At 37.3% G+C, this 27,181-nt stretch overlaps 2 protein-coding genes across 3 annotated transcripts; one reads left to right on the top strand and one right to left on the bottom strand.

Annotated features, from left to right (window-relative positions):
* Window positions 1–110: 110 nt before the first annotated feature.
* LOC111597451 (bicaudal D-related protein homolog) lies at window positions 111–26,071 on the bottom strand. 2 transcript variants are annotated; one of them, XM_030225872.1, is made up of 7 exons: window positions 25,865–26,071; window positions 23,698–23,882; window positions 2,026–2,322; window positions 1,781–1,969; window positions 1,434–1,499; window positions 981–1,161; window positions 111–913 (listed from the first exon to the last, which is right to left on the bottom strand). In XM_030225872.1, exons 2-7 carry the CDS (start codon window positions 23,863–23,865, stop codon window positions 234–236), a joined length of 1,581 nt encoding a protein of 526 aa, XP_030081732.1. In that variant the 5' UTR covers window positions 23,866–23,882; window positions 25,865–26,071; the 3' UTR covers window positions 111–233. The 2 variants fall into 2 exon arrangements, with proteins under 2 accessions (XP_030081732.1, XP_030081731.1); XM_030225871.1 differs by lacking the exon at window positions 25,865–26,071 and having other exon boundaries at window positions 23,698–24,193.
* Window positions 12,847–14,814, top strand: LOC111597449. Its single transcript, XM_023312171.2, has one exon. The coding sequence runs from the start codon at window positions 13,015–13,017 to the stop codon at window positions 14,452–14,454; it is 1,440 nt and encodes a 479-aa protein (XP_023167939.2). The 5' UTR covers window positions 12,847–13,014; the 3' UTR covers window positions 14,455–14,814.
* Window positions 26,072–27,181: the final 1,110 nt, after the last annotated feature.

Here is a 27,181-nt window from a genome sequence, read left to right as displayed (position 1 = left end):
TAATAAAGCGTAATTAAAAAGATTTCACTACAAAACCAAAGAAGGTCGCATCATTATAATATACATACAAATTACAACAAATACATACATACGTACATGATTACGTGTATATATATATATGCCTAGGCTCTCTTTTGTGTATAAATATTAAAAATATATGTGTAGTTGATCCTTCCTACATTAAGAATATAAGAGTTGCATAGATCTTCCAGCGTATTGTTAAATTTGTCCACTTAGCGCTGAAATAAGCTCCAGAGTTTGTAGCTGGAGACCCGCTTGGCCAACTGGGCTGCCGCGCTGCTGGGCGCCGCCGTCGTTGTCTCGGCGGATGGGGCATTGCGACGGTTGTTGATTAGTTTGGATCGCATTTGCTCATCGATCAGCTCCTGCATATCCATTTGCCATTGCTCTAGCTGCTGCGATAGCTCCACCTTCTGCTGAATAGACTCCAGCAGCTGGCTATTGGCCTGCATCAGCTCGACGCGCGTCTTGGCCAGCTCCACCTCGGCCTTTGTGCGACGTTCGTTGGCCGCATCGCGTTCCTTTTGCGCCTTGGCCAGCAGCTCATCGCGATCGGTGTTATCGACGAGATCTCCACGTGCTTGATCTCGCTCTTCTTTCACATTTTGCAGCTCCACATCCGTCACCGTGACCTTGGCCTCCAGCTGCTGTATTAGCTGATGGCTGCGCTTGATCTCATCCTCCTGTTCCAGCACTAGATTGCGCGTTTGGTCCAGCATTTTCTTAAAGTTGCCCGCATCCAAGTTGAGAAGCAATCGCGTCAGCTCATCCGACATGGCTGACAGCATGCCTTGCCGGAACTCAATGGCCATATGATCGCTATCATTGCGCTCTGTGCTGGACATCGTATTGTCCATCGACTCCAGATCCAACGATATATCAGAATTCAGACCTGCACGGTTAAGAGACATGCTTGTTGGTGAGCAAAGATGTATTTACAATCAATTAGATTTACATACCTGAGTCATCATCGTGACCCACCTTGAGCGAGTCTACAAGGGATTTCAGTTGTATGTAAACAGAACGCGCCTCAATCCACATTTGGCTCGGCTTGCCCGATTCCGAGAAGCTGGCCTCGTCCTCATCACATTCCATTTCGAATTGCAGACTCTTTTTGCCCGGAGTACTAGAGTTGGCGTCCTGCAGAAAATCGAATAATTACATTACAGTTGACAAATTTCAGTACATAAATGTATATTTTTGGAGCTATGGAAATGATCACTAGATAAGTCATGTATGTGGTATATCGATATCTTACAACAAGTTTCCAAATTTAAAGTGTTCGATATAATTTTGCAAGCCGCTAGGGGGCGACATTGTGTTATATGGGCGCATATTCAAATTATTCATTTAATACATTTAGAGATGTTTAAGTAAATTATCTTAAAGTTTAAGAGTAGATAGAAACTTACCGCGCCCAAGCGCTCGCTAAGCACATTGTTCTCACGCTGAGAGCGTTCCAGTGCTTGTAAGGTGGTCTGTAAAGATGGAACAAAAGTCAAGTTTAGAGATACAGAAGATAAACAACATAAATTATTTATAGATCGAAACTCTTAACTTATCATTGCGAAAATTAAGTGCAAAAGAAAGTCGTTCGTTCATAGATAAGTTGAACACTTGAGAAACTGCGCAGTTTGTTCTTTGAAGCGACATAAATAATCAAGACAGTTTGAAAATCACGATTTCTCTTTCGTTTCGTTGAAATTTATAATGAACTTGACTTGATAACGTACAAATTGCGATTGTTTCTTGAGCTTACCTCTAATTTTGTTTCCTGCTCGCGGGCATGACGCTCCAGCATGTGAATTCGGTCCGAAGCCTCCTCCAGCGATGAGGTGAGGCTTTCCTTCTCCTCCTGGGCGTGCTGCAAGCGACGCTCCAGCTCTTGGCGTTTGCCCGTGGTGAGGTTTAGTTCGGTTTTAATGGACTCCAGGCTGTTGACGTGCTCCTGCAAAGAAAAGCGCTCAGTCAATTGGAATTGAAGACGCTTGGTCAATAGGTTACTTGTAGGCTGCTGTTCCTGTAGTGATATTGGTCCTTGAGCTCCTGTATCTGTGCGCTGAGCTTCATTTCGGTGGCGTGTGCTTCCTGAATCTGTTCTGTTAAGCGTGTATTCTGATGCTGCAGCTCATCGATGAGTATGGTCTTTTCCTTTTCCGCCTGCCTGATGGCCACATCCTGTGTTTGCAGCTTGTCCTTTAGCTCGTTGAGATCTGACTGCAGCTCGAGCACACGTTGGTCGCTCTCATCCTCCGCTATGGCCAGCTTCTGGCGCAGCACATGCTTCTCCTGCTCAAGTTTCTGTAAGTGAGCGGGCAAAACAAATGGAAAGTTAATTAAATGCAAAGATATTATTTAATTGTTTGTTCTATGACTCGTCAGCAATTGCAGCAACTAACCAATAAGACAATGAAAGTAAGTGAACTAAACAATGTGCACGTACAGAGCACGGAAAATAAAACACTAGCAAGCAACAAAGGCAACCGCAAGGTTAACACAGCTCGAGAGGTAATTGCACAGGTAACATTTGCATTTTCAACTCTTTTTTTGCAGCAACAACAGCAGAAAACAAACCTTATCGAGTGGCGTCCTAAACCAAAAGCTAATTATAATAATTGCATCAACGACGTTTTTTGAAATGGTTGAAATGGGAAAAAAACTAAAGTATGCATTCAGTAAAATATTTAAGAAATTCGCATCATCAAAAATAAACCCTTTTTATTTTATATATTACTTTTGATACAAGCGCATTTGGCAATCGGCTTGGTACCAATGTGCGCAGGAAAATCTTCAGCTTGCTATCAACAATGGCGCCTTGGCTCTTGACACCATTGCCAGACAAGGTAGCCGCAAAATTCACATCATTCAACTTGAAATGCAATTGAATTTTCACTTCTTTGAGGCGCATCTTATCCATTGGTTGAGCAAATTTGCAATTTCGACATTAGCTAAAGCTGAAGGCAACGCGGCTTTAACAGGCAATTAATTACTTTAAGTTGCGCTCCGATAGTCCTGCTTAGTCGATAACAATCACACTCATCAGCTATTAAAGCCGGCACATTTCTAATGATGCATTAATCATCGATAAGCCAAGGGCCACTTCTATGTAAGCTCAAAAGCGTTCGATACCCAATTCAATTATTCATAAATTAAATTTGCATAATTGGAAAGTAATAGTGCTCTGCGCTCCGCAATAGCTATGCGATAAATAGAGGGTTCAGCGTTTTTGGATCAAGGTCTGTGGCGACATTGAAAAATTGCATGCAAAAGTTTAATCAATATGCGAACCTTCAATTGGCATAGAATAAATGTAAGCGAATGTGCCAGCTAGCAAAATCGTTATTTCAATATATACATATGATGTGTGTATGTTGTGCGATCGCATTAAAAAAGAAGTTTTATCATCCAACTTCATGCGGAAAATGAGCTGCAAACACGTAAATTAAAAGCCAGCAATAAATATGAGAAGTCAACGCGGTTTGCCTATCAGCAAAAAACCAAAAATAATCTTCGCTGCTAATAAAATGGAGCGACAAAACAGTAAATGAAAAGCTTTAAATAAAATTACCGGTAATTTGCATAAAATGCGACGATGCCTCAAAAAAAAAAAAAAAAAATTAACCACAAAAATTGCTGTAATTGTATTATTGTTGTTGTTGTTGGCAAGGAGGGCGACGCTCGGCTCGCGCCTAAGCAATGCAATTGCAGCAGAAAGAAGAAAACTGCACCAGACAATGGAAAACTTTAATAACAATATGAAGAAAAAAACTGCAAAGCAAGCGGCCAAACCACTGCACTGACAGTTGCCAGATAAATAAAACAATACAAAGCGAGAGAGAAGACGCAAAATAAAAAATAAAAAATAAAAAAATATTGTACATACTTTCTCTGTTTCTATTTCACGCTCAATGAAATTTGTTGATGATGGCTGCGACGAGGCACAGTGGAGCCATACGCAAAAGAGGCGTTGCAATATAGATATTCAAAATTTGAATAATTATATATGTATTTACATATATCGTTTTATAGACATTGGGAGTAGAGACACATTCGCTTACCAGAAATAAGCATTTAAGTAAAAGTTTAAATTTACATATTCTAGAATAACTTTTTCAATTTCGAAACAACAACAAAAAATGTTCCACTGTGCGATGGCTGCAGCGTTAAAATCAGGCAACAACAGCGGAAGTTGGCATCAGCTCAGCTCAGCCGCAGAAATGGGTTCACATACGGCATAGTCAAAGCAAAAGTTTAAAAGAAAAATCAAATAAAATACGCAATAAAGATGAGCTGCAAATCCCATTCAGATGTTGCCGGCCACAGTTTTGTTTCGAGTTAATTTTATTACGTATTTTTGAATTTCTTATACACAGTCCGTACTAATTGCATTGCATGATCACCAAACGGTAGTTGTAATTTGTTTTGACGCCATACACACACGCATATATATCTATATATATATATGAGTTATTTCTGCGTGTTGTATTCAAATGCTACGTAATGTGACCCACTTTCCTGTGGTGCGAAGTGCTTATTTGGTTTTGCGAAAAATTATAAATATTTGTGCAGCACAATTTGCAGCGCCTGTGGGCAGGAAATGTTCAAATGCAATTGACACAAATGCACATGCATATACCCCTTTACTAAGTCATCCATGCAACAAGTGAGGTGCCACAATTCTTTGAAGCGGCACAATCAAGAGAGGCGTTTGGGTAAACGTTGTAAATTAGGAGGGGGAGTGCAATCGATATTTAAAGTACCGATAACAATGAGTACTTGCAAATTGTAACCAACAAAGTATCGATAGGCAAGCAGCAAACTACCAAATGCATTGGTAGTTTTTTTTTAATGCTTTAACTTTATAATCATCAATCTGAATGACGAAGAATTTTGCTGACTCTTGGCTAGGTATTGAAAGCGGTTGAGGCTGCGACTGCGGCTGCGGCTGAGGCTACAGCAACTGCATGCGATAATTACTGTAAATAATTAGCTAAGCAGCACGCCACTCGCTTTGCAGTAGCGCCAGAAGAATCGTGCATGAAGTTTAGAAAACAATGAGAAGTGAGGGTAACGGCTCTTGGAACTCTTGTACCTCTTCTAGCTGTTAGCAAACAAGTTTCGAATGTCGAATACAGGCTATTACCTAAGCGGCCTATTAATAAACATTGAAAACTTTAAATTGCTGCAAAGCGAGCCGGCAATGACTCAAGAGCATGAGCTCAGCTTTGCGATGCATGAGTCAATGGCCAGGTGAATTCATTCAGTGATTTGCTCCGCCCAATTAACACAACGTTTTTCAAATGCTTGATGCATTTTTTATGCGTATTTTATGCACATTATACTGGAGCAACCCTCAACAAATGTGCTGCACTCTGTTGCACAGCGCTCAACGCTGCGTATGCGCAATGCGGCCAAGCCAGGAGTAAAACTCTCCGTTTCTGTCTCAGGTTTAGCAGCAGCAACAACTTTAGCTTCGGCTTCGGCTTTGGTCTTCAGTTTTCTGTTTTCAGTTTCGCCGCCTACTTTTCGCTCGCATTTCAAATTAAAATACATTTGTTTTTAATTAGCAAAGCAAAAGCCCCTTTCCCCGCGCAGAAATTTCACACATAATAGCAAATTGCATTTTGCATTTTGCATTTTATTGCCATGGAAAATGCTGCAAATTACACATTAGCAAGCGGTTAATAAGTTTTTGGCTCATTTAAATGGCCACTAATTGGCATCGGACTGATTAATGACAGCTTCGCTGATTATTATCGGACGGGAAGTCTTGTGAAAGATGCCATTTAACTTATGCAAAACTGTTGAAAGCACCGCAACAATTATAGTTTCTACAAAGCTGAGGAAAACTCAGCACAACTCGAATGCAATATATGCATATATTCTTTAGGAAAATTTCTAATCAATACTGAAAAGAAACTCAAGAGGAAAAGAACCGGAAACTCAATTCACACATTAGCTTTTGCTACTTAGTTTAATTCAATGACAATGCATCGACAATGAACTCTCGGCCCATGCATTTAATGGCTCAAAACAAAACGAGTTTTCAACTTTTGGCACTCGTCGTGAAAATAATAGCACAACAATGCGACATGCTAATTTTTTTTGTTTTGGTTTTTTTTTGGTTTTTTAACAATTGCCAAAGTTTGCTTACGCGCTAAGGTCACAAGTCCACATTACCCATGACCAGTTGACCAGTGGGGTAGGCGTGACCGCTGCTACAGTTGACTGCCTGGTTTCTGGTGCAGACCCTACACTAAGGCAATGCCAAAAGCAGCCGCCATAATAATAACCATCATAATAATAGCACATGATACCAAGCTCTTCATGCCATTGTTGTTATTATTGTTGTTGTTGTTGGCGGCGACCAGCGGATGACTGTAGGATGGCCTTGCAAGAGCGAACAGTGTCAGCGGCAATTCAATTTGGTCCCAATGTGCAAAATGCGTTACAACACGAAAAAAACACAAAATTGAAAAAAGAAACAATAAGAGAAGTCATCAATATGTTTTGTCCAATTCAATTGGCATTCATACGAAATGATGTGCGGTTTTCTTATGATAAATAGTAATAATTATACATCTATACGAAATCCTTAGTCATATAAAGCTTTGGGGTCATACTAATGAGAATTGTTTAGTTTTAAGCAAACTCAAACTTTCCCTGCTGCCATTTAAGAGCTGTTTTACTGGGGAGGTATTGGAGCTATATTATAGGGAGACATGTTAGTATTATTGATGTTTTCATTTGTCATTTATATCTGTTAATTACAAATATATAAAAGAAAAGTACTGGATTTAACTCTTAATTTTAATGGGTTTATTTCACTTTCCATCAACTTTGCAGTATCTCTTTTATTTTTTCTTGTTTTTTTTTTTAGTTTCTATTAGATGAATGTTCTGAGTTATTTGGCTTGGGCATATTGAATTCCCTCTACCCTCTGCCTATACTTGTCTCTCTCTCTCTCTCATCCTTGTAACCCAGCTACTACTTCCTCTCATTCTCTCTTGTACTCTGCCTCTGCTTATATTGTTGTGCCTCCTTTGATAATTATGCCAATCAAGTCAAGAAACAATTGCTTTGTCTGAAGTCCTAGTTCGAGTGTCTTCCAGATAAATTGCAGCACATTAACCCACATATTTAACTTTGAAGGCAAAGCGTGTAAATACTTTGCTCAATTTACTGGGTATAAAAGAAAAACTTGAAAAGTTGCACAAAAACTACAAAATTTAACAATCACTGCACTTAATTTAACGTTTCATATTTATTTTGGCATTGACAATTTTTTCCCTTATTTTTTCCATTGTTGAAGAAATTGTGAATGAACAAAAAACTAAATGAAATAAAAATTGAGCAAGTTAATTTTTTTTTTTTTTTTATTTATTTTATTTTTGGTGTTTTTAGTTGATGTGAAGAGCAATCAGAGAGAGGCACAGACAGACACTTAATTAAAACTAGCTCAGAGGCTTTGTATTTGCTTATTTTTTCTTTTATAATTTCAATGGCGCAATTTGAAGGGGGGCCAACAAAAGAGAAAAGATATTCGCGCCGGTAATTATGATTAATTGCGGAGTTTTGTCAAAAACCTGCCTCATAGACAGACCAAACAGAGCAACATATGTGAGTCATGCAGGTAATTTAAAAAGGCAATCAACAGGTGATAAAAGTGAAAATAAAAACGAACTCACGTTTATATCTTATCAGGTTTGGCAAAATGCAAGAACACGAACATATAAATCACACACACTTATCAGACCATCGTCGGACTCTGATAAGAAATAGCGACAAGCCCGTTTTCTGGCCAATTTGCAGTCGTACGACGCGTGCTTTATGGCAAGTGCAGCTGAAACTAAATAAATAATACCAGAGCTGATGGAAGTTCTAAATCAAGTTGACTCTAATTAAAACTATCCAAAGAAGTTCCAAAAATTATTAGGCCATAAATATGAGGAGTTACGGCAAAATGTGACGCCCACTGCGCACATGCGCACAGCTCTGAGACGGGACAGCCCAGCCTGAGTGGGCCAAGAGCTCCAGCTCATTCCCAGACATCGTTCACATGTGCGTGGGCCCAACTCTGCGGGCAAAGTCAACAAAGCGCAAAATACAACGAAGTACAGATACAAAGACGCTTGCCAAGTGTTGCCGCTTCAGTTGCCCAGGTAGCTGCAGAAGCACCTTTCGGGCAACTTCCACAATTAGTCACCGTTGCGGCTTAAGACACCGCGGGCCAAACAAGTTAACAAAATAAAGCGCCTGAAACTACAGTTTGAGCTGGAACCAAAACACTTTACAGCACTCGAAACTATGAAAAGCTTTTTTTGCGATAAGCCCCTTAGGCAACTTATTAAAAGTTGTACGTGCAGACGCTTGGATAGTTGGATTGATGTGATATTAATATATATAATATATATAATATGATATTAATAGGATTGAACGATTGTTTGAAATACCTATATTTGATGAGTAATCCGAAAAAATGTATTTACTTAAGAAATGTCAGGAAAATAGCCGACTGCCAGATACCCTGAACTCCGTCTTTAGCAGTTTAGTTTTTAGATTTAAGAGTATCGATGGAAGGACATATTTCTGCGACATAATTCGGAGTGACATCCAGAGAGTCGACTAAATTCGGAGTAAAATTTGTGGAAATCCCAGCGTATGTTTTGACAGGCAATGCCCATTGTCAATAACACGTTTGCTGGGCTAGCAGTGAGTCAAAATAATATTAAAAAAAGTAATTAAAAAAAAGAGTGTGTGTAGTTAGAACACGCCTTAGCCAAGATTTCTTTATTGTAATTATGATAATTTTGGTAGTTAGATTTAAATAAATAAAAATTATATTCCAACTTTTGAGATCTCGACTTAAACAACAAAGAAGCTACCAATACTTGGGCAACACAACAAAGAACCAAGGGTCAAAGACACTTTGATTAATATCTTAGAATAGCTCATTATGAATTATGAAATACCCAAACTTATATGAAAATGTGCACTTACAAGGTCTTCTACCCTCTGAAGACAGTCCAAAGCAATTTTTTTTGCAACTTTAATTCTCACAAGTTTTCAGCAAGTGATTAAAAATTGCTCAAGTCAGCAGACAAAATGTGGCTTTAATTGTTTGTGTTGTGGCTACCAACTGGAGGCTCTTTCAGCCGCAATTCTTTTGTGTTCCCAAAAAAAATAAAATAATAAAAAATAGCAACTACAACACCTCTAATTTGAACAGCTTTTTAATTACGCTGCCCGCGCTAATGGAGCGCTCCTAAAGACATTGCAACACACGATGAGAAATTAAAAAAATAGTCAAAAAAAATTATCACTGAGTTAAGTGAAAAAAAAAACAAAAGTAAATGAACTTTTGTTGGCGGAAAAGCAACTGTTTAAATAATAATAAACATTGATTATACAATGCTAAACGAGCTTAAAAATGATTAACAAATTGACGGATTTATTTAAAAAGTTAATTTGCAAATGCAAAAAACTACGAACAAAGCTTTATGAAATAAAATATTTTATATATTTAAAATTTCCCTATATATTTAATTTATAATTTTAAAATAATAATAGTTTAAAGAGTTTTAACTCTTATAACATTTCGACTCAAATATAAACAAAAATGTATAAAAATAAATGAAGTAAATTTCATAAAAAATATGTACAAATTTAAAAATATCCCAAATCATTCGAACTTCCATAATATTTATTAATATCTCAGACTTCCCTGTGGTTAGCAGCTGTAATTTTATTTTTGATATCATTAATTTCGAACTGTAGCCAAGGAAAACACTGATTGGTATACAGACCATTAAGCTGAGCCAACAGAGCGAACATTTCAGGGCCAAGAAGTGACTAAGCCAAAGCAAATTGCTCTTGGCAGCTCGGAGCAACAAATTCAACAAATTCAAGAAATTCCACAATCAGCTGCCCGAAAGCTGCAAAGTTCCTTTTGTTCGAGTGCAGACAACAAATTTATGAGCTAATTATGTATGGGGAAACATGTTTTATGCCTCTAGTCTATGATAAGTTTGCAGTCTTTCAGTTTAGTTTGAGTTTTTATCATCAACTTGGCCAAATGTCTGACGACTTCAGTTGACTTGACTTGACTTGCGCGTTTAGACCAGCTTCCAAATACCTGTGATTTATTTATGAGGAAGGCAGCAATATTAAGAGCCTAAGCTTTGACTGGGGAAGCTGTTAAAGTCGACAAGGAAATATACCAACAGCCCAGCAGCAAGGATAAGTTTCAAGATATTCTAACCCCTTCGGCGAGCATCAACTTCAAACACTGTACAAGGCTTGCGAAATATATTACTGAATAACTTTTGTGTTTTTATTGTAAGGTGAAAATGTCATTGAACCAAGAAAAAAAAAAACAAATTTTTGTCCTCAGATTTTGTTGCAAAATGTAAAAACAAAACTTGTTATTAGCTTTAATCGATATCATAGAGAACACAGAAAAGATGGATTAATTTAAACTAATTTGATGACAGGCAAAAAGACGCAGCATATACAGACGGATAGATGAATGGACGGACGGACTTGACTAGTTTGAGTTGCCTGTTGAAAAATTTATATAAATTTAATGTAATTAAAAAGATCTGAACTTAAATATTTAATAAATCTATGGTGCTAAGGAGAAGCAATAAAAAATACTATGAGATATATATTATTATGTATGTAATGCAATTCTTGAGAAATTATGTATTGCAGAGAAAATATAGTTTATTACAACTGAAGACTGTAGTTCTCACACAACTAGCTAGCAGGTAAGTTACAGTTGAGCTTGGCTGAAAGAAAAAGATCCATAATGTCGCTAAGCTTTGTAGCTATCGCTTACCATATGCAGTTAACCTGGCTGACTGACAAACTGTTATTATAGGTTACCTAAAGATCTGAGGCAATCTGTCCATAACTGCAACAGGTAAGCGCATAACAGCCACAACAACAACGACGACGACGACGACGAGTGCCACCTTTTAAGCAGCTGTAAATAATTGCAGAGGAGCAGCAAAACAAAGTGACAACCGACTTAGTTCTCAGGCAATGCTAAATGGTTTCCTGAAACACGAAAAAGGCACAAAAACAAAGCCCAACCAAAGCCTGGAACCCCACTCAAATGCAACGTGTATCTGAACACACAGTTACTTTGCAGCCGAGTGGGGGAGACTTGTTAAAAAAAAGCAGAAAACAGAAAACATTTACGCAAACTCCAAACAATAGCAAAAGAGCGCTAATTAAGAGAGAGACACGTGTATATAGAGTACGAAAGAGAGGGGAGATTTGATTCGTAGAGTCAAGTAAAGTAAATTTCATGAGTTTTGTTGCATTGCAGCTCAAAACAATGGAGAAGCAACAGCAACTAAAGCCGAAGAAATCAGAGTATACTAGAGAGCACGACTAGGCTTATACCCTGTGCGCATTTCTTTCTCTTAAATGGTGCTATTTTAACCAGAAATTGTATTTCTTCTAGTTCTATATCAAGTCATATTTTTTAAAGTTTTTATAAAAATATAAAATATATAAGAATCATTTATAACTTTTGTAACTTTAGGTCTTATAGTTTATTCGAGTCTTAAGAGTATAGGCAACAGTTTCCACTAACTGTTGCGCTTACACCTATAGTCAATATACCCATTTTTTCGCGCTTCTACAGGGTATAGAAACACTTTGCCAAATGCGCCAAACTCATGCCGTTTAGCCAAAAGCCGTTACATAATTTCGCAAGCAAAATGCAACTTGCAATCTATATGCCTGCTATATATACTATGTATACCATATATATAGATATATATATGCATTATAGAGGTCTTTAAACTATTTCGAATGCAACTCCAATTTCTATTTCTACTTCTCGCGCAGTGGCGCATGCGCAGCCAAGCAGCGAAGCGTCTCACGGCTGACTCATTCGAAATGGGTCAAATTCGCTGTAGTTAAACTAATTTGAGTTTTGGATTTTGCAATGTTTTCGAACCTGCCCACGGGCGCTATGTTTGGCATTTGTGTATTTGTTTCTGTTTTGCATATTTTGATCGGCCTGTTTGATGGGCCATCAAATTGCATTTTAATAGTCGTTAATGTGATGCGACCTTGTAACCAGCTTGTTGTTTAGATCTTGATGAGTTGCGTCTAACGATCAATGCTGCCATTGCAAATACAATTAAGTTAACTTCAGTTGATTCCGTTTATTGCAAATAGATGTATTCTGATGAAGCAGTCTTTGCAATTACGTGTTCGCTTTCTATTTCTGCTCCTTTTTTTGGACCTCATTCTCGATGCTTCATTCACTCTCACTTGGAAATCAGCAGTTTGTAAAGACGGAATCGCATAGAACGGCGAATAACAGAAAAGAGACAGAAAAAGAGAGGAAGAGTGAGAAACTGACAGACGAAGAGAGGAAGGACAGAAGAAAATTAGGGAGAGAGACAGATACTGAAGGAGAGAAAGATAACGACAGAACAGAGCCGGAACTAGCGAGAGAGAGAGAGAGAGAGAGAGAGAGAGAGAGAGAGAGAGAGAGAGAGAGAGAGATTCAGACGAACTGAAAGAAATAGAGAGAGAGAGAGATATACAGAGAAAGAGGCACATAGACATAGGTAGCAAGAGACAGAGAGAGAGAAAGAGGCAGAGAGAAAAATAGATGAAGTTAAAGAGGATACGCGAAATATAGCGACAAAGCGATTGAGACAAATAGAAGAATCGAGAAAGCAGGAGAGAGACAGAAACAAAGAAAGAGACAGACAGACGAATCAACTCGAGCTCAAATTTGATGTCTAAGTAGTCTAACACTAAGTATCACCCGAAACTTATAAGAGTATTCACAATAAAAAAACCAACACATTGAGCACACCACAAAACACTTTCAAAACAACACACAATATCTACACTACAAGGAAACACTTAAACTGCGTAAAAGACAATTAGCTTAACATAACACTCTATCTATTTATATGCATATGTATATAATATATATTATATATATGTGTATATAGAATGAACCGCTTGCACATAGACACCGCAGCACCGAAATATCAGAGTGGCAAATGGTACTGGGATGAGAAGGCAGATAGACTACACTTTCAGCAGTTTTACGACTTGGAGAATGCAAATGATCGTTTTATAGATACGAATGGATATAAATTTCTGCGGACTATCAATCAGGAGGAGGAGCTGATCTTTCGTGAGGTATTCGCCAGACCCGATACCACATTCGATTCCGATACCGTGGTGATCAACGATGTGCGCGATCTGGTATTGTTTTTGATGCCGAAAGAGTTTATGAGTCTGAAGTTTCTTGAGTTTATGCATACGCCAGCTGTCCATAGACTGCTGCATGCTCTAGCTATATACTTTGAGTATTTTCTGCGCATGGTCGAATTCCTGCTGATACGCCGCGATGAGCTGGCTGGGAAGATGGCACAAGTGCAAAGTGAGCAGACCAACGAAATGAAGCGAATATTCTCCACAAACTTGAGGCAGTACCGCATGCTGGTCGCCAGAAGCTATAGTGCGATCATCTTGGGCAGGGGCGAATTGAAAAAGTTCTATCACACCAAGGAGGTTTTCAACATATCGTCGAAGATCAAGGATCTATACTTTTACGAATACTTTTTAGCGGTCTGCACCCAGATCGTTTGGATCACCATGCATCGACGAGCCTATTACGTGATCGAGATGGAAATGAATCGACTCTTTCGGTCCGAGCACTTTCTCAGTAATTCTTCAAAGTATCTCAAATTTACACCAGTCGAGCGATCTCTGCTCTATGGCTGCAATTGCAAGATCTTCAACTATCGCATTCAGATCTCGCCTTTGATTCAGGAGCTCCACCATGTAAGCAGTGAGGACATGCCAATACTATGGATAGGTGAGCGCAAATATCGTGGCTCCAATCCTCGGATTGCCCAGTTGGAGCTGGAGTATATTGTGCCGGGGACGCAGCTGCATATGATTGATATGACTCGCGGCATACTGGGACACCCCAAAAAGCTCTACGATACCATTCTAATGCTGGACTGGCCATCGGTGCGCTTCGCCAACTTTTCGCAACAGCACGATCCCTATTATATCGTACGACATCCCAGTCAGCCCGTGCCCAACATCGATGAATTGAAAATTCGTAAAATGGCTAAGAACTATGAGACATATTACAAATTATTCCGTATCTACGAGCCAACCAGCCGTGAAAGCCTAATGAATTGGATGCATCGCGAACAAATCATGACGTACTATAAGAGAGGCGGAGATCTATTTAACATCATTTCACGCTGCGAGCATCAGCTGATCGGCAAGGATGAGCGACCGCCAGTGCCCAAGATAGTCGCCAACTATTTCCGTGTCATATCCAGGCTACGCAAGCAGAGCTCCATCCATATTGTAACTGCGCAAGACAAAACGTACAAAAAGAAGGGCGCAGAGTACTTTTTTGACTAGAATCCGAACTAGGTTATACTTTTACTTTTATACTTTAAGTATTCCTATTGCGATTGCTCCCTCTTCAACGCGCATCTCATGGGGTAAAGACGCTGTTGCGATAGCCCAGTCTGCTCGTGCCACAGGTCGATGAGCTCAGAGTACGTAAAATAGCTAAGAGCTCTGGGATGTGTTACTGAATATTTCGAATCTACGAGGCATCGTGAACAAATCATGACGTACGTGCTCGGCGGAGAGGAGTGACCGACTGTGTCCAGGCCATACCCAGGCTACATCAGGAGAACTCAATCCGAATTTTAACTGCCCAAGTTGTAGCTTAAAAGGAGTGCGCCGAGTACTCTTTTGACTAGTATCGTTATTAGTGGAATACATATAACTTTTAAATTTTAAATAATATTGATATTACTGACTTTTTTTCACTCATGGGTATCAAAATAGAAGCTATTCTGTGGCCAATTATGTGCTTTTACTTGGCCTACTCTGCTCTATTACCTTAACTACGAACATTTCTTCAATTACCTTCATTTCTTATTCTCTCTCATTTTAGCGCAAATTTCAAGGCAGCAACAAATCAATGCAAATTTGATACGATTTGTGTTATTTTTGCTTCGATGCGCCTTCTAAGGTCATATTTCACCCCAGCTCAATATCAGCCGAGCTGCCCAATTCGCAGTCACATAAACTGGTTCATCTATGCGCGATAACAGAATCCGGACAGCTTTGTAATTAACCAATGTCTATATATCTTATTGTTTAGCCATGCGAGTTCGAACTGAAAACCAAACAGGGGTGCATAAATTAGGGTTTTTTTTGTGGCTCAAATTAAATTAAATACGCCAAAACTACTGGCAAATAGACTTGAGCCCAGAGCTGGGCATAGACAAACCGAAAAACCTCCTGCTCCTGCTTCAGCTCCCCCTCCTCCTCGACACATTGTTTGGGCCACTTTGGCTGACACTCAAATTCGATATCAGATTTCGCGTGTGGCAAAAGGCAAAAGTTTTGCCAATTTCTGTCAGCTATTTACTATTGCTCTGCTATTGTCTGATACCCTGCGCTCATATGCACAGCTTAAAGGGGTATAACCAACTGCAAGTGTAAGGCTCTATTGAAATGGAAGTTTCTTAGCGAAAAGCTGAGGCTTAAGCTCTATATCTTTTGCTGTCAATGGGAAAACACAGTTAACTTACAGGGTATCTGCCAGTCAGGCGCATTCCTGCCTAGCTTTTTTTTTGGTGGCTTTTGGCTCATATTTTGTGAAATCGTCTATTATTGTCATCATGCTAACGTTCGATTGGCATATACGCATATGAATATACATATATATATATATATATATATATATATATATATATATATATATATCTATATCTATATTTATTTGTATGTATGTGTATATATATATAAATATGTATACATATTTTTATTTGCATTTGTGTTGGCTTTTGAATTTGCCAATTGGGCTCGTTGTCTCTTAGTCACAATTCAAATATTTTTATTATTGCAATGAAAGCTGGCCAATTAGCAGCTCTCCACACACACACACACACTCACCCACACATACATATATATATATATACATATATACACACACATACATGTGAGTAGTGTGCATTTGTTTGGCATATAAAGAAATTATTTATTAAATATAACTGAGTCACTCGAGTGGGCTGACTGAAATGATAAGTGTTCAGAGATATGATATGATATGATATAATATATGGTAAATACTATATACCATATAATGGTTAAACTCGTAAACTCTACAAAAATTGTTAGCTACAAAATAAAAACAAATGAATTCTTTCTATGAGAGTTGAAGTTCGCATAATAAAGTTAATTATTATAAAATATGACTTTAATTTATTATTCATATTATTCAAAATTGTTAAGTTGTATATAAGAATATGCATTATCACAATCCTATAATGATTTTTCTCATAGATTATTTAATTAATAAGTAAATTAAATTTATTCGTCTAGAGACTTGATAATCTGTTATGGAAACATATATATAAATATATATATTTTTTTTTTTAATTGCTGTTTTTATTTGCAATCTGTCTTATACTAGACAATAAACAAATTTGTGGAAATATATGAAATCTGATATGGAATATATATATATATAAGTATATATATAAGTATGTTGTGTGTAACCTCTGACAGCCTTCATTTTGATTGTTATATTTGCTGAGAGACTACGCTTGAATATATATAGGTCTATATATCTGAATATAGATATCTGGCTTATGTAGCTCTGCTCGTTCGAGGGCTGACAAGTCAAGAGATTGAAAGTTCCTTTAGATATATCTAATATGTATATATCGAAAAATATAATTTAAAAAATTGCGTGGCTTTAGAGCTTGAACTACCTTTATCACTGCAGAGTGGATCCATAGATAGATCGATAAATTCTATAGATAATTTATTGGAACATCGATTTACTTTCGACATTTGGCATTTGCTTCATATAATACACTTTCATATAGGGCTGCTCTCAGCTGCTCGTTTGTTATGCATATGTCAGAGCTTAAATTTAATTTTATAGATACGCATTGTTGCGATATCAGAGTCTCATTTAGATCTATATTAGCAGCTCTGTTTCTATTGTTCCCGAGTTTCGCTTTGACACCAAATTGTTTTGGAAAGTGAAAATGCTTTCACCTTCAACAATTCATTATAAAAATTTAAAAAAAAGATAGCAAAATTTGTGTTAGAGTAAGAGAGAACAATTAAATAAAATACACACACACACATACACACGCGCGCAACCACATGGGAACAAAATAATTTGGTATGTAACAACAAACCACAAACAACAATGAGCTGAAGGTGCTCTCATTGCTGGGATAGACTTGGGACTTGAATCTTCGTCTGTGCAGCCAACTAGCTGCCAATGTCAGGCAGACATTGCATGATGGATAATTATATAGCTATGAGAGCAGTTCATTATAATTTGCACATCAATAAACTTTGACAGAGACTCGGTTGATTGACAGACGGGGCAAACAATTTGTTACCGTTTGCTCCTCACAGAGGAAGCTCTTGGAGGCCACGCCAGGCCAGGCTAGGCCAGCATTATGCAATTTGTATTTTTTTTCTTTTCTTTTTCAAAATTAAATCAATATTAAATATGATTATAATTTAATTTGTAGCGGACATGCAGCAGCAAAAGCTTTGAATATTTTGTACTTCCTGCAAGACGTCAAGCTTTATTAAATTACATGGAAATATTTTCACATATTCATAGTTTATACGTAATAGCAGCTACAGTTAGCTGATCATGATTTGAGTCTCAGGGTCCAGCTTGCAGATCTGTAATTCGATGAGCGTGCAAATGAATGCAGCTGCTGTGACAATCACGGGTTATCGAAACCATTGAAGCTGTTGAGATCATAAGAAAATAAACTGCAATACGAGATGTGTTCGATGAGACCTCAAATAAGCTAAAAGCTTCAACTTGAAATTGCCTCTGATTCATTAAATGTTCCTTTTGAATTTCCCATAAAAATTCTAATAAATGCATCAATCACATTTTGTTTAAACTTCACTATCATAACCAATCAGAAACCGAGAAAGGGGCTCCTGAATTTCAAATTATTCCAACTGTTCTATATGTCCCAATCAATCAAACCTCAGTAATCGATGGGTTTCCTATTCTTTGTACAGAGGAGCTCAGACAGAACCAGAACGATAATTGTTAAGCTTCTCGGTCTATTGTCTTTACGTGAAATCAATAAGATTTGATTTTAAATTAGTCCACATTTGAAAATAAAAATAAAAAAAATAAAAATTCAATCCTGTAATGCACAAATCTTAATGCAAAGCGTCATGAAATAGGTACAGACAGAATGGATCAAAAGCTTAGGATATTTAACAATTTGAATTCAAAATTCTTCGAAATTCGAATTTGAGAACTAACAGAGCAACGCCTTAGCATATTTTATTTTATTATATTAGTATACTATATTGTATTATTATTATAAAAATATAATAATATAATATATATAAATTTCTTAAAAACAATCAAAATATATGGTTGCTGTAAACATTTACTTGGCTCAAAGCGAATTAAAGATATTCGCTACGTAACAAACTAAATTCTAATTGAGAAAGCTTACTAACTACATTTTTTAATACTCATTTTTTATTTTTTAATATATATATATTATTTTCTATCGCAAGAGTTTTTTTTTAAATCTGAATACTTTTGGAATAATTTAATTTATTACAAAATTATTCCAAAAGTATTCAGATTTAAAAAAAAACTCTTGCGATAGAAAATAATATATATATATATAATAGTTTGAATGTGTTGTGTGAACACGCTCTAAGAAAAAAAGAATATCTATTATATTTTTATATTATATTTCTGATCAACTTGTTGATATCTTATATAACACCTCACTATAAGATCTAAAATAAATAGACATTTAAATAGAAACCGTTTTCATGTGAGCTAATTGCTGCGCTGGTGAGTTCAAAACCCTCTTAAAATAGTTTTTAAAACGGCAATCAAATGCAACATATTTTCTTTTTGCAATATTTGTGTGTTTTGTGCGTCAAAGCTCATTAGTTGCGATTTGAAAAGCAAAAGGGCCCCCAGAAATAATGCGGAAAATCCGCATTAAAAACTCAAGTTTCCCCTGTGACACACAAAAACCGAATGCCCCGCTAAACAAGGAAAGTAATTTGCCATAGGTAAAAGAAACAGAGTCACCATGACATTTACAGACCATTCGACCAGACCATAAACAAATCCAGAAATGCTATTACTGGGCAAGTGGCAACTGCTAAATGGGCTGACCATAGCGAGGCCCTACACACACACACACAATAATATGTGAATACGTACACATAATTTTCATAGCAACTATGTCGAGCGACCTTAATTTGCAAGGTACTACGAACCCAAAACTATTAACCAGGTTATGCTAGGTGGAAATGAAGAGGGAGGCAGGCATGGAAGGAGGAGTGGTCATAATACTGCGTGCCAAGCAATTTCAAAGAAGTAAAGCTGAGCCAAAATCAGAGAAATGAGAGGGAAATGAGCTTTAGCAACGACTATGAATCAGCAATCAAAGAATATACAATATATATACATATATATATATACATAAGTCCGAGTAAAAAAACATTTTCAAAACTGGTTTTCATCAACTGGGACGTACCGACTCGCACACTCACATGCAAATTAGTTGATTTTGAAATTTTTGTTATTGTTTTTGACGCAGCTTTTTTTTTGCAAATTTGTCGATAAATTGTCGGACAACGGACGACAAGCGACGATATATGTATGCTGATGACTTCACCCCAAAAAAGATGTTTGCGCGCGTACGTGAGCCGAGCTTTTGTATTTTTGTTAAAAGCATTGAAAATAAAAATAAAATAAAAAAGAAACTATAAAATGTTGAGAAACTTGCGTTCAGAATGGCTTTTAATATTATCTAATCCAGGCTATAGTTCGGCTCATAAGAAAGAACAGCGAATAACAGTTACATTTGGTATAAGTGTGCGTGCGTGTAGGTTGTTGCCTTTGTCCAGACACTGTTTTTGTGTTCTTAGGCATTGAAGATCGGCGTTCTTTATATGGTCAATCAAGTGAGACAGCAAGAATGGTGGGCGCAAGGCGGAAACACGAAATTAAAGCACATGAATTGACGATTTTATGGCCATTTTGATGGGCAGCACTTTTAGCGAAGTGTCAAGTGCGGCATGTTATCGATAGCTGGCTGGTTGGTAAACGTTCTGCCATCGATTATTGCCCACCGTTAATCGTCACGTTTCCGTTATTTAAATAATCGCTTATTTTCGCTTTTACATGCTTCTGCATCTAAATGCATCCTGCTGCAATCAATGCTAATCAAAGCGAATTAAATTATTAAGTTCTTAGCAAAGATCTTAAGAATAAATTGCAGTCCCTGACAATTGGCATTCTATTCAGAGAGGGGCGGGCATAAGAGCTGTTCAATAAATTAAAAACAAAACTGGTTACTCAAACAAAACAAACAATAAAAGAACGTGTTAGTTCACTTAATTTATTAAATCGGCAAGTTGAAGCGGACTTTCGAAAAGGCCAGGGGTAAATACAAGTTGTATAATGTACACAGTATATACAAATATACACACATATATACATATGTTTATATGTGTACATAAATAAATATTAAACGTATCGTACGCCTACATAAAAGTGGTTCAAAAATGACAAAGCATTAGAGAGGTACGGTTAAAGCTGAAAATATTTCAGAGATTCAATCTCAATTCATTTCCTAACAAATAATAACAATTGGCTGTAAATCGTGATAAACGACAGACCTGAACTAAGCTACAACTTCAATTGATAGCCCAATCGCCAATTGTTCTCCAGACCGGGTTTTGGTTCAAAATAGAAAAAAATAAGAAAAAATAAAAACATGGTCAGCCAGTTGGGCGTAAGAGAAGAAAAAACTCGTTTCTCAGACAATGGCAAAAAGCAACGTTTTTTTGGACTGTGAACTAGATATTATAGAGTAGGCTCCGAACACTTTTTTACACAAAAATAGCCAGCATTATTGATAGCTGAGAGCATGTTATAGAAGTCTTTCAGTTTGAATAATTTCTAAAATGCGTGAGAACTCTAGAAAGTTTTAAAGAACTTTCAACTAGTCTTCATTGTATATAAAAGAAAAGTCTGGAAAATGCTGTAAATATTTAGGTTTTCAGTTAATGCGCCACAGCTGCGGTGTATTATATAGCTCATTTACATAGTAGACTTAGTAAAGTACAAAAGCTGGCCAAAATAAAATCAAAATAAATAATAAAATCAGCTAAAAATTACAGCCCGAGCTCATAAATTGGCGCACACGCTTCAACAGACCGCAAAAAAAGGCGCGCTTGATGACTCGAACCACGAACTAGCCCAACACCTACACAATAGACCAGTCCCAAGCCTAATTACGTCAGTCAGCCATAGCTATACGAACTATTATATACTATATTATGCCTGGACATCAACTAAAATGGCCCACAACTCACAGAAACATCAAAAGCAACAACGACAACAAATGGCAAATGTGGCATTGTGTTTATGACGCATCAGCGACCATCAGAGCCTCCAAAAATTAATTAGACACCCATTTTTGTAGATATGTTTTTTTCGTTTTGCATATGCGAAAAACTTTGCGAAACTGAGAGCTAAACTCACTTTTGTTAATCTGATTTATGCGGCATCAGCATGCCACATGCCACATGCCACATTCTACGTGCCACAAGTCCTGCGCCTTTTAGCTTACAAATTAATTGAAATATTTCGAGTCGTAACTCGCGAATGACAAATCGAATCACTCAACGGCGCATTTGACCTTTGCGGCCTGGCCAAGAGGCAAAAGCTTAAAGCGAATTGCCATTGTTTTTCTGCTCTTTTCGGTTAATGAAAAGTGGAACATGGGAAAATGTTTTGTTTCGCTGGATGAGCGCAATAATTTTAATGAGCAATGCTCCACGGCAGCAAATGTTAAATGATTCACTTAGGTGCGTTTTCTTATGGCTTTTTAATAGGCGTACGAGCAGACAATCGATTATCGATAGGTCATCCAAAGGCATGGGAACCAAATTTCCAAAAAATGCATATTTAAAAAGGAAGACAGAAGTCTTGAAGGTTGATAGTCCATAACTCTGCTATCTAATAATATTAATAAAAAGTGTCCTTGAGAAGTGTGTTTCGTGTTACAGCTGGTATTGTGGGTCAATTCCCTAGAGTGGCCATCGTACTATATACTTTCGAATTGAAGATGAAGTCATGCGACAATTTTAAAAACCCCGAACAACAACGAATTACAACTCTTCGCATGACTAAACCAACTCACTCGTAAAGCTCTCTCAACCAAAAAAAAAAAAAACAAAACAAAACCTGCATACGCATCGACTTTAATTCAAGTTCAACGTTTTGTTCCGTCCTCTGTCTGGGTTACTGACACCAAAGGGCACTACACTTCCTAGAACACATACCCATTTCCTAGCAGCTCTTTTGGAGCGAGTGGTTCCATTGACATTAACGTTGCGTTTACATGACGAATGGGCAAAAGTCAATATAATTGATAAGAAAACAGAATTTGTCAGCGACAAAGAACATTTCCATTAGCCTAACTATTTACTGGGTGGTAAGCGAGGGATTGGGCGGCAGTGGGGACTCCAAATAGTTTCGGCTTAGTACGCAGCAAGCAATATGCTAATGAACGGCCACGAACTTGAGCCGGGCGGTTGTAATGCCTTGAACCAGAACGTTAGAGCGTTATCTGGGTATTAGCTCTGGATATTAGCTATAGAAAATTGTCTATTACTCGTGTGTAAACAGGTGTGCGTGCACACACAACACCCACTGTGGTTCAAGGTCGTCGTCGCGCACAGCCGTTGATAGAGATAAACAAATTGGCGTCTGTTTCTTGGTAATGTCTTTGGCTGCTAGCGATATCAGGCGACAGCGAGCTGATTAAAGAATAAAAGATCTAAAGAAGTGGTCAGGCTGCAACGGCTTATATACTTTGCAGGCAACTAATGTAAAGTAAAAGCATGAAAAATCGATAACATTACGTAGATAACTACTGTGCATATACATATGTACATACGTTCATGCACACATACACATACATACATATGTATGTGCATTGCATGTGTGTTTGTAGTTCAGTAGTTTACTGCGCACTTTTGTCGTGAATTCAGTGACATGTCAGGCAAACATTTCGTTGACCATTCACTTGGGACATATACATACATACATACATACATTCATATGTATGTAAATATTCTATGGCTGTCATGTACTTGTGTGTATAAATATTTAATACATTGTCGTCCTTTATTGCAGTTGACAAAATGTGTATTGCTGCATTTGGCCGCTGAACAGGTGTAAGAGTGCGTTTGTATATACAAAAAACAGAATCAATCAATATGCATTAAATTATGCATATACTATATATATATACATATATGATTGTATTAATGACAGGGAATTGTGGCAGCTTGTATAAAGTGAAGTCACAAAATCAATATAAATCAAAAGATGAGTCAGCATATGCGATCAGCGCTGACAGCAAGCGGAACCATTCAGCGTAAAGTTTTGAAGTTCGCACTATCGATAAAAGCTTCAAGTAATCGAAGGATAGAAGTCGATCAGCGTTGCCAGAATACTTGAACATCGGCAAAATTTCGATCATTAACATATTTGTTAAAACATTAGTTTTAGAAGTTGTGCTAACTTACCTCAATTTTGCCTGAATAATCCTCAATTAATTTCTCCTGCTGTTTGACCAGCTCCTCGTTCTTTTCTAGCAACGCTTTCCCTAGCTCCGCTGCTAATAGTATATCCGATTCCTTTTGCTGTAATTGAGCCCACACATCCGGCTCGTTGTCATTGCGTCGTGCCTCCATGGCGCTGATGTAATGTTCTAAATCAATTGAAGCGTCAATTAGTGAGGAGTGCGAATGGTTATCGTAGAGTGGCGATGACAAATCGACTGCAGAATCTTTAGCTGTTGCCACTGCTGCTGTGCCGGCCGTTGTGGGCTTGCTGAATTGACGTGCACGTTTTGATTTGTTGTTGTTGTTGTTTGATATGGATGAGGCAATACCGGCAGCAGTTATAGGATTTGCTAGCTTTGGTCTATGCATGATCGTTAACGGCAGGCGGTAAGTGGTGGTGGTTGGGTGGTATTACGAACAACAAACAAAACACACACAAACATAACACAAAAATGCGATATATATATATATATGTATATATATTATTGCTTGTTAGACTTGATGAAGGCAATCGAGCGAGCGAGCGAGCGATTAGCGATTTATTTTGTTAGCGGCGATTATTCTTTGTTTTTTCTTTATTTTAGGTTAGGTTTTCAGATACAAGACAACGCGTTGTAGTCGCTCTTGTTGCTCCTGCTGCGGTTGTTGTTGATATTGTTGAAGTCGCTGATGATGTTGTAGCTGTGCCTCGGGAATGATAGGCCCAAGCCACATGATGTTTCCATAGATGTCCGCTGCCCAAGAGCAGCCCAGCATGCGTTTATATGACGATTTAACTATTATTGTTGGTAAATAACAGGCAAGTTTAGTAAGTAAGTAGCATTACTGTGAATTAGAGCCAATTTGGCTGCAAGGCATATGGAAATATAATACAAGACCTGCTCACCGCCCCAAATGCGAGCACGTAAACTGAGCTAAGCTAACCAAAAAGGAGCGCCGATCACGTTGCACATTTACAAGCACGTTTTCGATTACAGGGTAAGGGCTGTCGATGTGGAGGGGCGACCAGGTCGATGTATGTATATACATTTGCATGTATGCATATGTGTATGTACACACATGATGACATATAAATACTGAATATGATGAGCGTTTAGTTAAGCTGCATGCAGTAGGTTTAATGCCTGGGGGCAGCTACGGGTTAAGAATTTGGTTACTTTTCGAAAAGTGAAGGGAGCAAGTCAATAGAATTTTTCCAAAGTTTAGTTTATATATATATGCATTTCCATTTTGAGACTTGTTACTTTATATATCTATCTTAAATTTTGTTGAGCTTTATAAAGCTTGGCTTAAATATTATTTCTACTGATTTACGTGACAAAATGTGTTAAATACGATTGTGTATATATATACATATGTATGTATATATGAGTACGGTTGTGTATGTTGGGTTTTAGTTAGGGAAAATCGTGCTTCAGCTTGGTTTAGATCAGTTAAGTTTAGTTTAATTTTCAAGTTAGGTTTTCAGCATAATATAAGGTAAGACAATATCGCATTTCTGGGTTAAATCTAAGTATTTATTTATAATGTTTTACGTCAATGGAGCAAACGAAGCTTTTAACGCCTGCAAATCGGGTTACGTCGCGCCAAATTTGGATTGGGTATTATTAGTTTAGCTTTAAATACGAATTTCTAATGCTTCATTTCGTATATATATTTGTATATTGAAAATTCATTTGGCAAGCACTTCACGCTTTACTGCATTTGGTGGCAGCAGCTTTTGTTGTTGTTGTTGTTATTGTTTAAGCCAATATAAAATGCGCTTAATGCGTTTGTTTTTTGGCTAACATTTCATTTGTTTTATTATTGGTTAGCAACACACGCACACACACACATAGATAGTTGATGTTTTTGTTGTGTATGATTGGCTAGAGTCAAGCACTTCCGTTATATGGGCCACAGTCACATAGCTTATATATATATATATATATATTCTGTCTGGTTCTCAGTTTTTATTGACAAAACAACAACAAGAGAAAAAAATTGAACGCGCGCTTTGCATGCATTTAGCTCTCGACTCGAATTGTATCTATAAAAAAGATACTACTTTCCACTTTCGCAACAAGCCAACTAACTAACTAACTATGAATGTATTTAGGTAGATGGATATATCATAACAAACAGAAACCTCTCGGTCACGACGACTGCGGCGACGACAACAACAAGCCAAAAAGAACTTCCGAATCCGATGTCGATGCCGATGCCGATGCCGAGAAACGCGACTTTTTTGGTAGTTCGCTTTTGGGTTTTTCTTTTGTTTTGGTCTGTGGTTCGTTCGGGTTCCGCTATGGAGTGCACGATGTCTGTTTGGCGCGAGGTTTCGGTATTAACTGAAACTGGCTGCCATACTACAGAAATTGGCAAAACAAATGAGTAACCAAGCCAACTTGGTAACTTGGCAACAACAACAACTCGGCAAATGGCCAAAGCTACGAACAGAGAGAGCGAGCGAGAGAGAGAGCGCTCTGCTGTGCCTAAGAGAAACTCTTTAGGGCTGCCAAGTGCTTTGAAAGTGATATGAAATTGTAGTAAGTCAATAAAGTCATATCTCAAGGCTGTTAATATATGTGGGCTATATCGAATAGATAAGATAATAACTGAAATTAATATAGATAAGAATTTATTAATGACCTAATACTTGGGTAATATATATTTTTTGTTTGTTGACATTAGATAATATAAGAATTTATAATGTGATGTAACTAAATATATAAGCATATGAATAATTTAATATTTAATACCAATAATTCTGTTAAAAAGTTATTTCCTTATATTTAGAAATTTCACTAAAATGTTACGCTCATTATTATGTAATAAATATTTACAAATTTTTATGCTGCACAATTATTGGGAAACAATTTAAAAATATTAAATAGTAACTTAAAAAATTACTTAGAATATATTTTTCATACATATTTATTTACCATTTTAAATATACAAATATTTGAAATTAACTTTAGATATTTTGGTTTTTTATTTTTACTACCATTTTAAGATAATTATTATTACTTCTGAGCTTCGGCAATTTAATATTTTGTATGTTTATAGGTTTATTTATCAAATTTAAATTTCGAACAGCTCGACAGCCCCATTGAGCAGCATTTCAATGCAAACCTAACCTGTTTATAAACAACAACTAAACGCGCTCTCTTAAGTGCCAGCTGTTACATCGCGCTCTCACGTTGCTGTCGCTGTTGTTGTCGCTCTCTCTTTCTGTCGCACTCTCTGTTAACCCTTTTGCGGCTTACGAAAGCGTTCAAGTGAACTACATTGAAACTGTCTGTTGTGCCTGCGACGAAAAGGGGAAGGGAGAGAGAGAGAAGGGAGCTGCAGTGCACAGCGAATATTTCAATGAAAATCAAATTTACATACGACGCCAAGCCAGAGCGAAACAACAGTAACAACAACAATAGAGAACATAAGAGCGGCAATAACAATGGAGCAC

This window comes from Drosophila hydei, unplaced genomic scaffold (assembly GCF_003285905.1).
Source record: "Drosophila hydei strain 15085-1641.00,03,60 unplaced genomic scaffold, DhydRS2 tig00000001-arrow-pilon, whole genome shotgun sequence".
Lineage (NCBI taxonomy): Eukaryota > Metazoa > Arthropoda > Insecta > Diptera > Drosophilidae > Drosophila > Drosophila hydei.
Note: the sequence above shows the minus strand (reverse complement) of the source record. Positions and strands in the feature narration are given on the sequence as shown.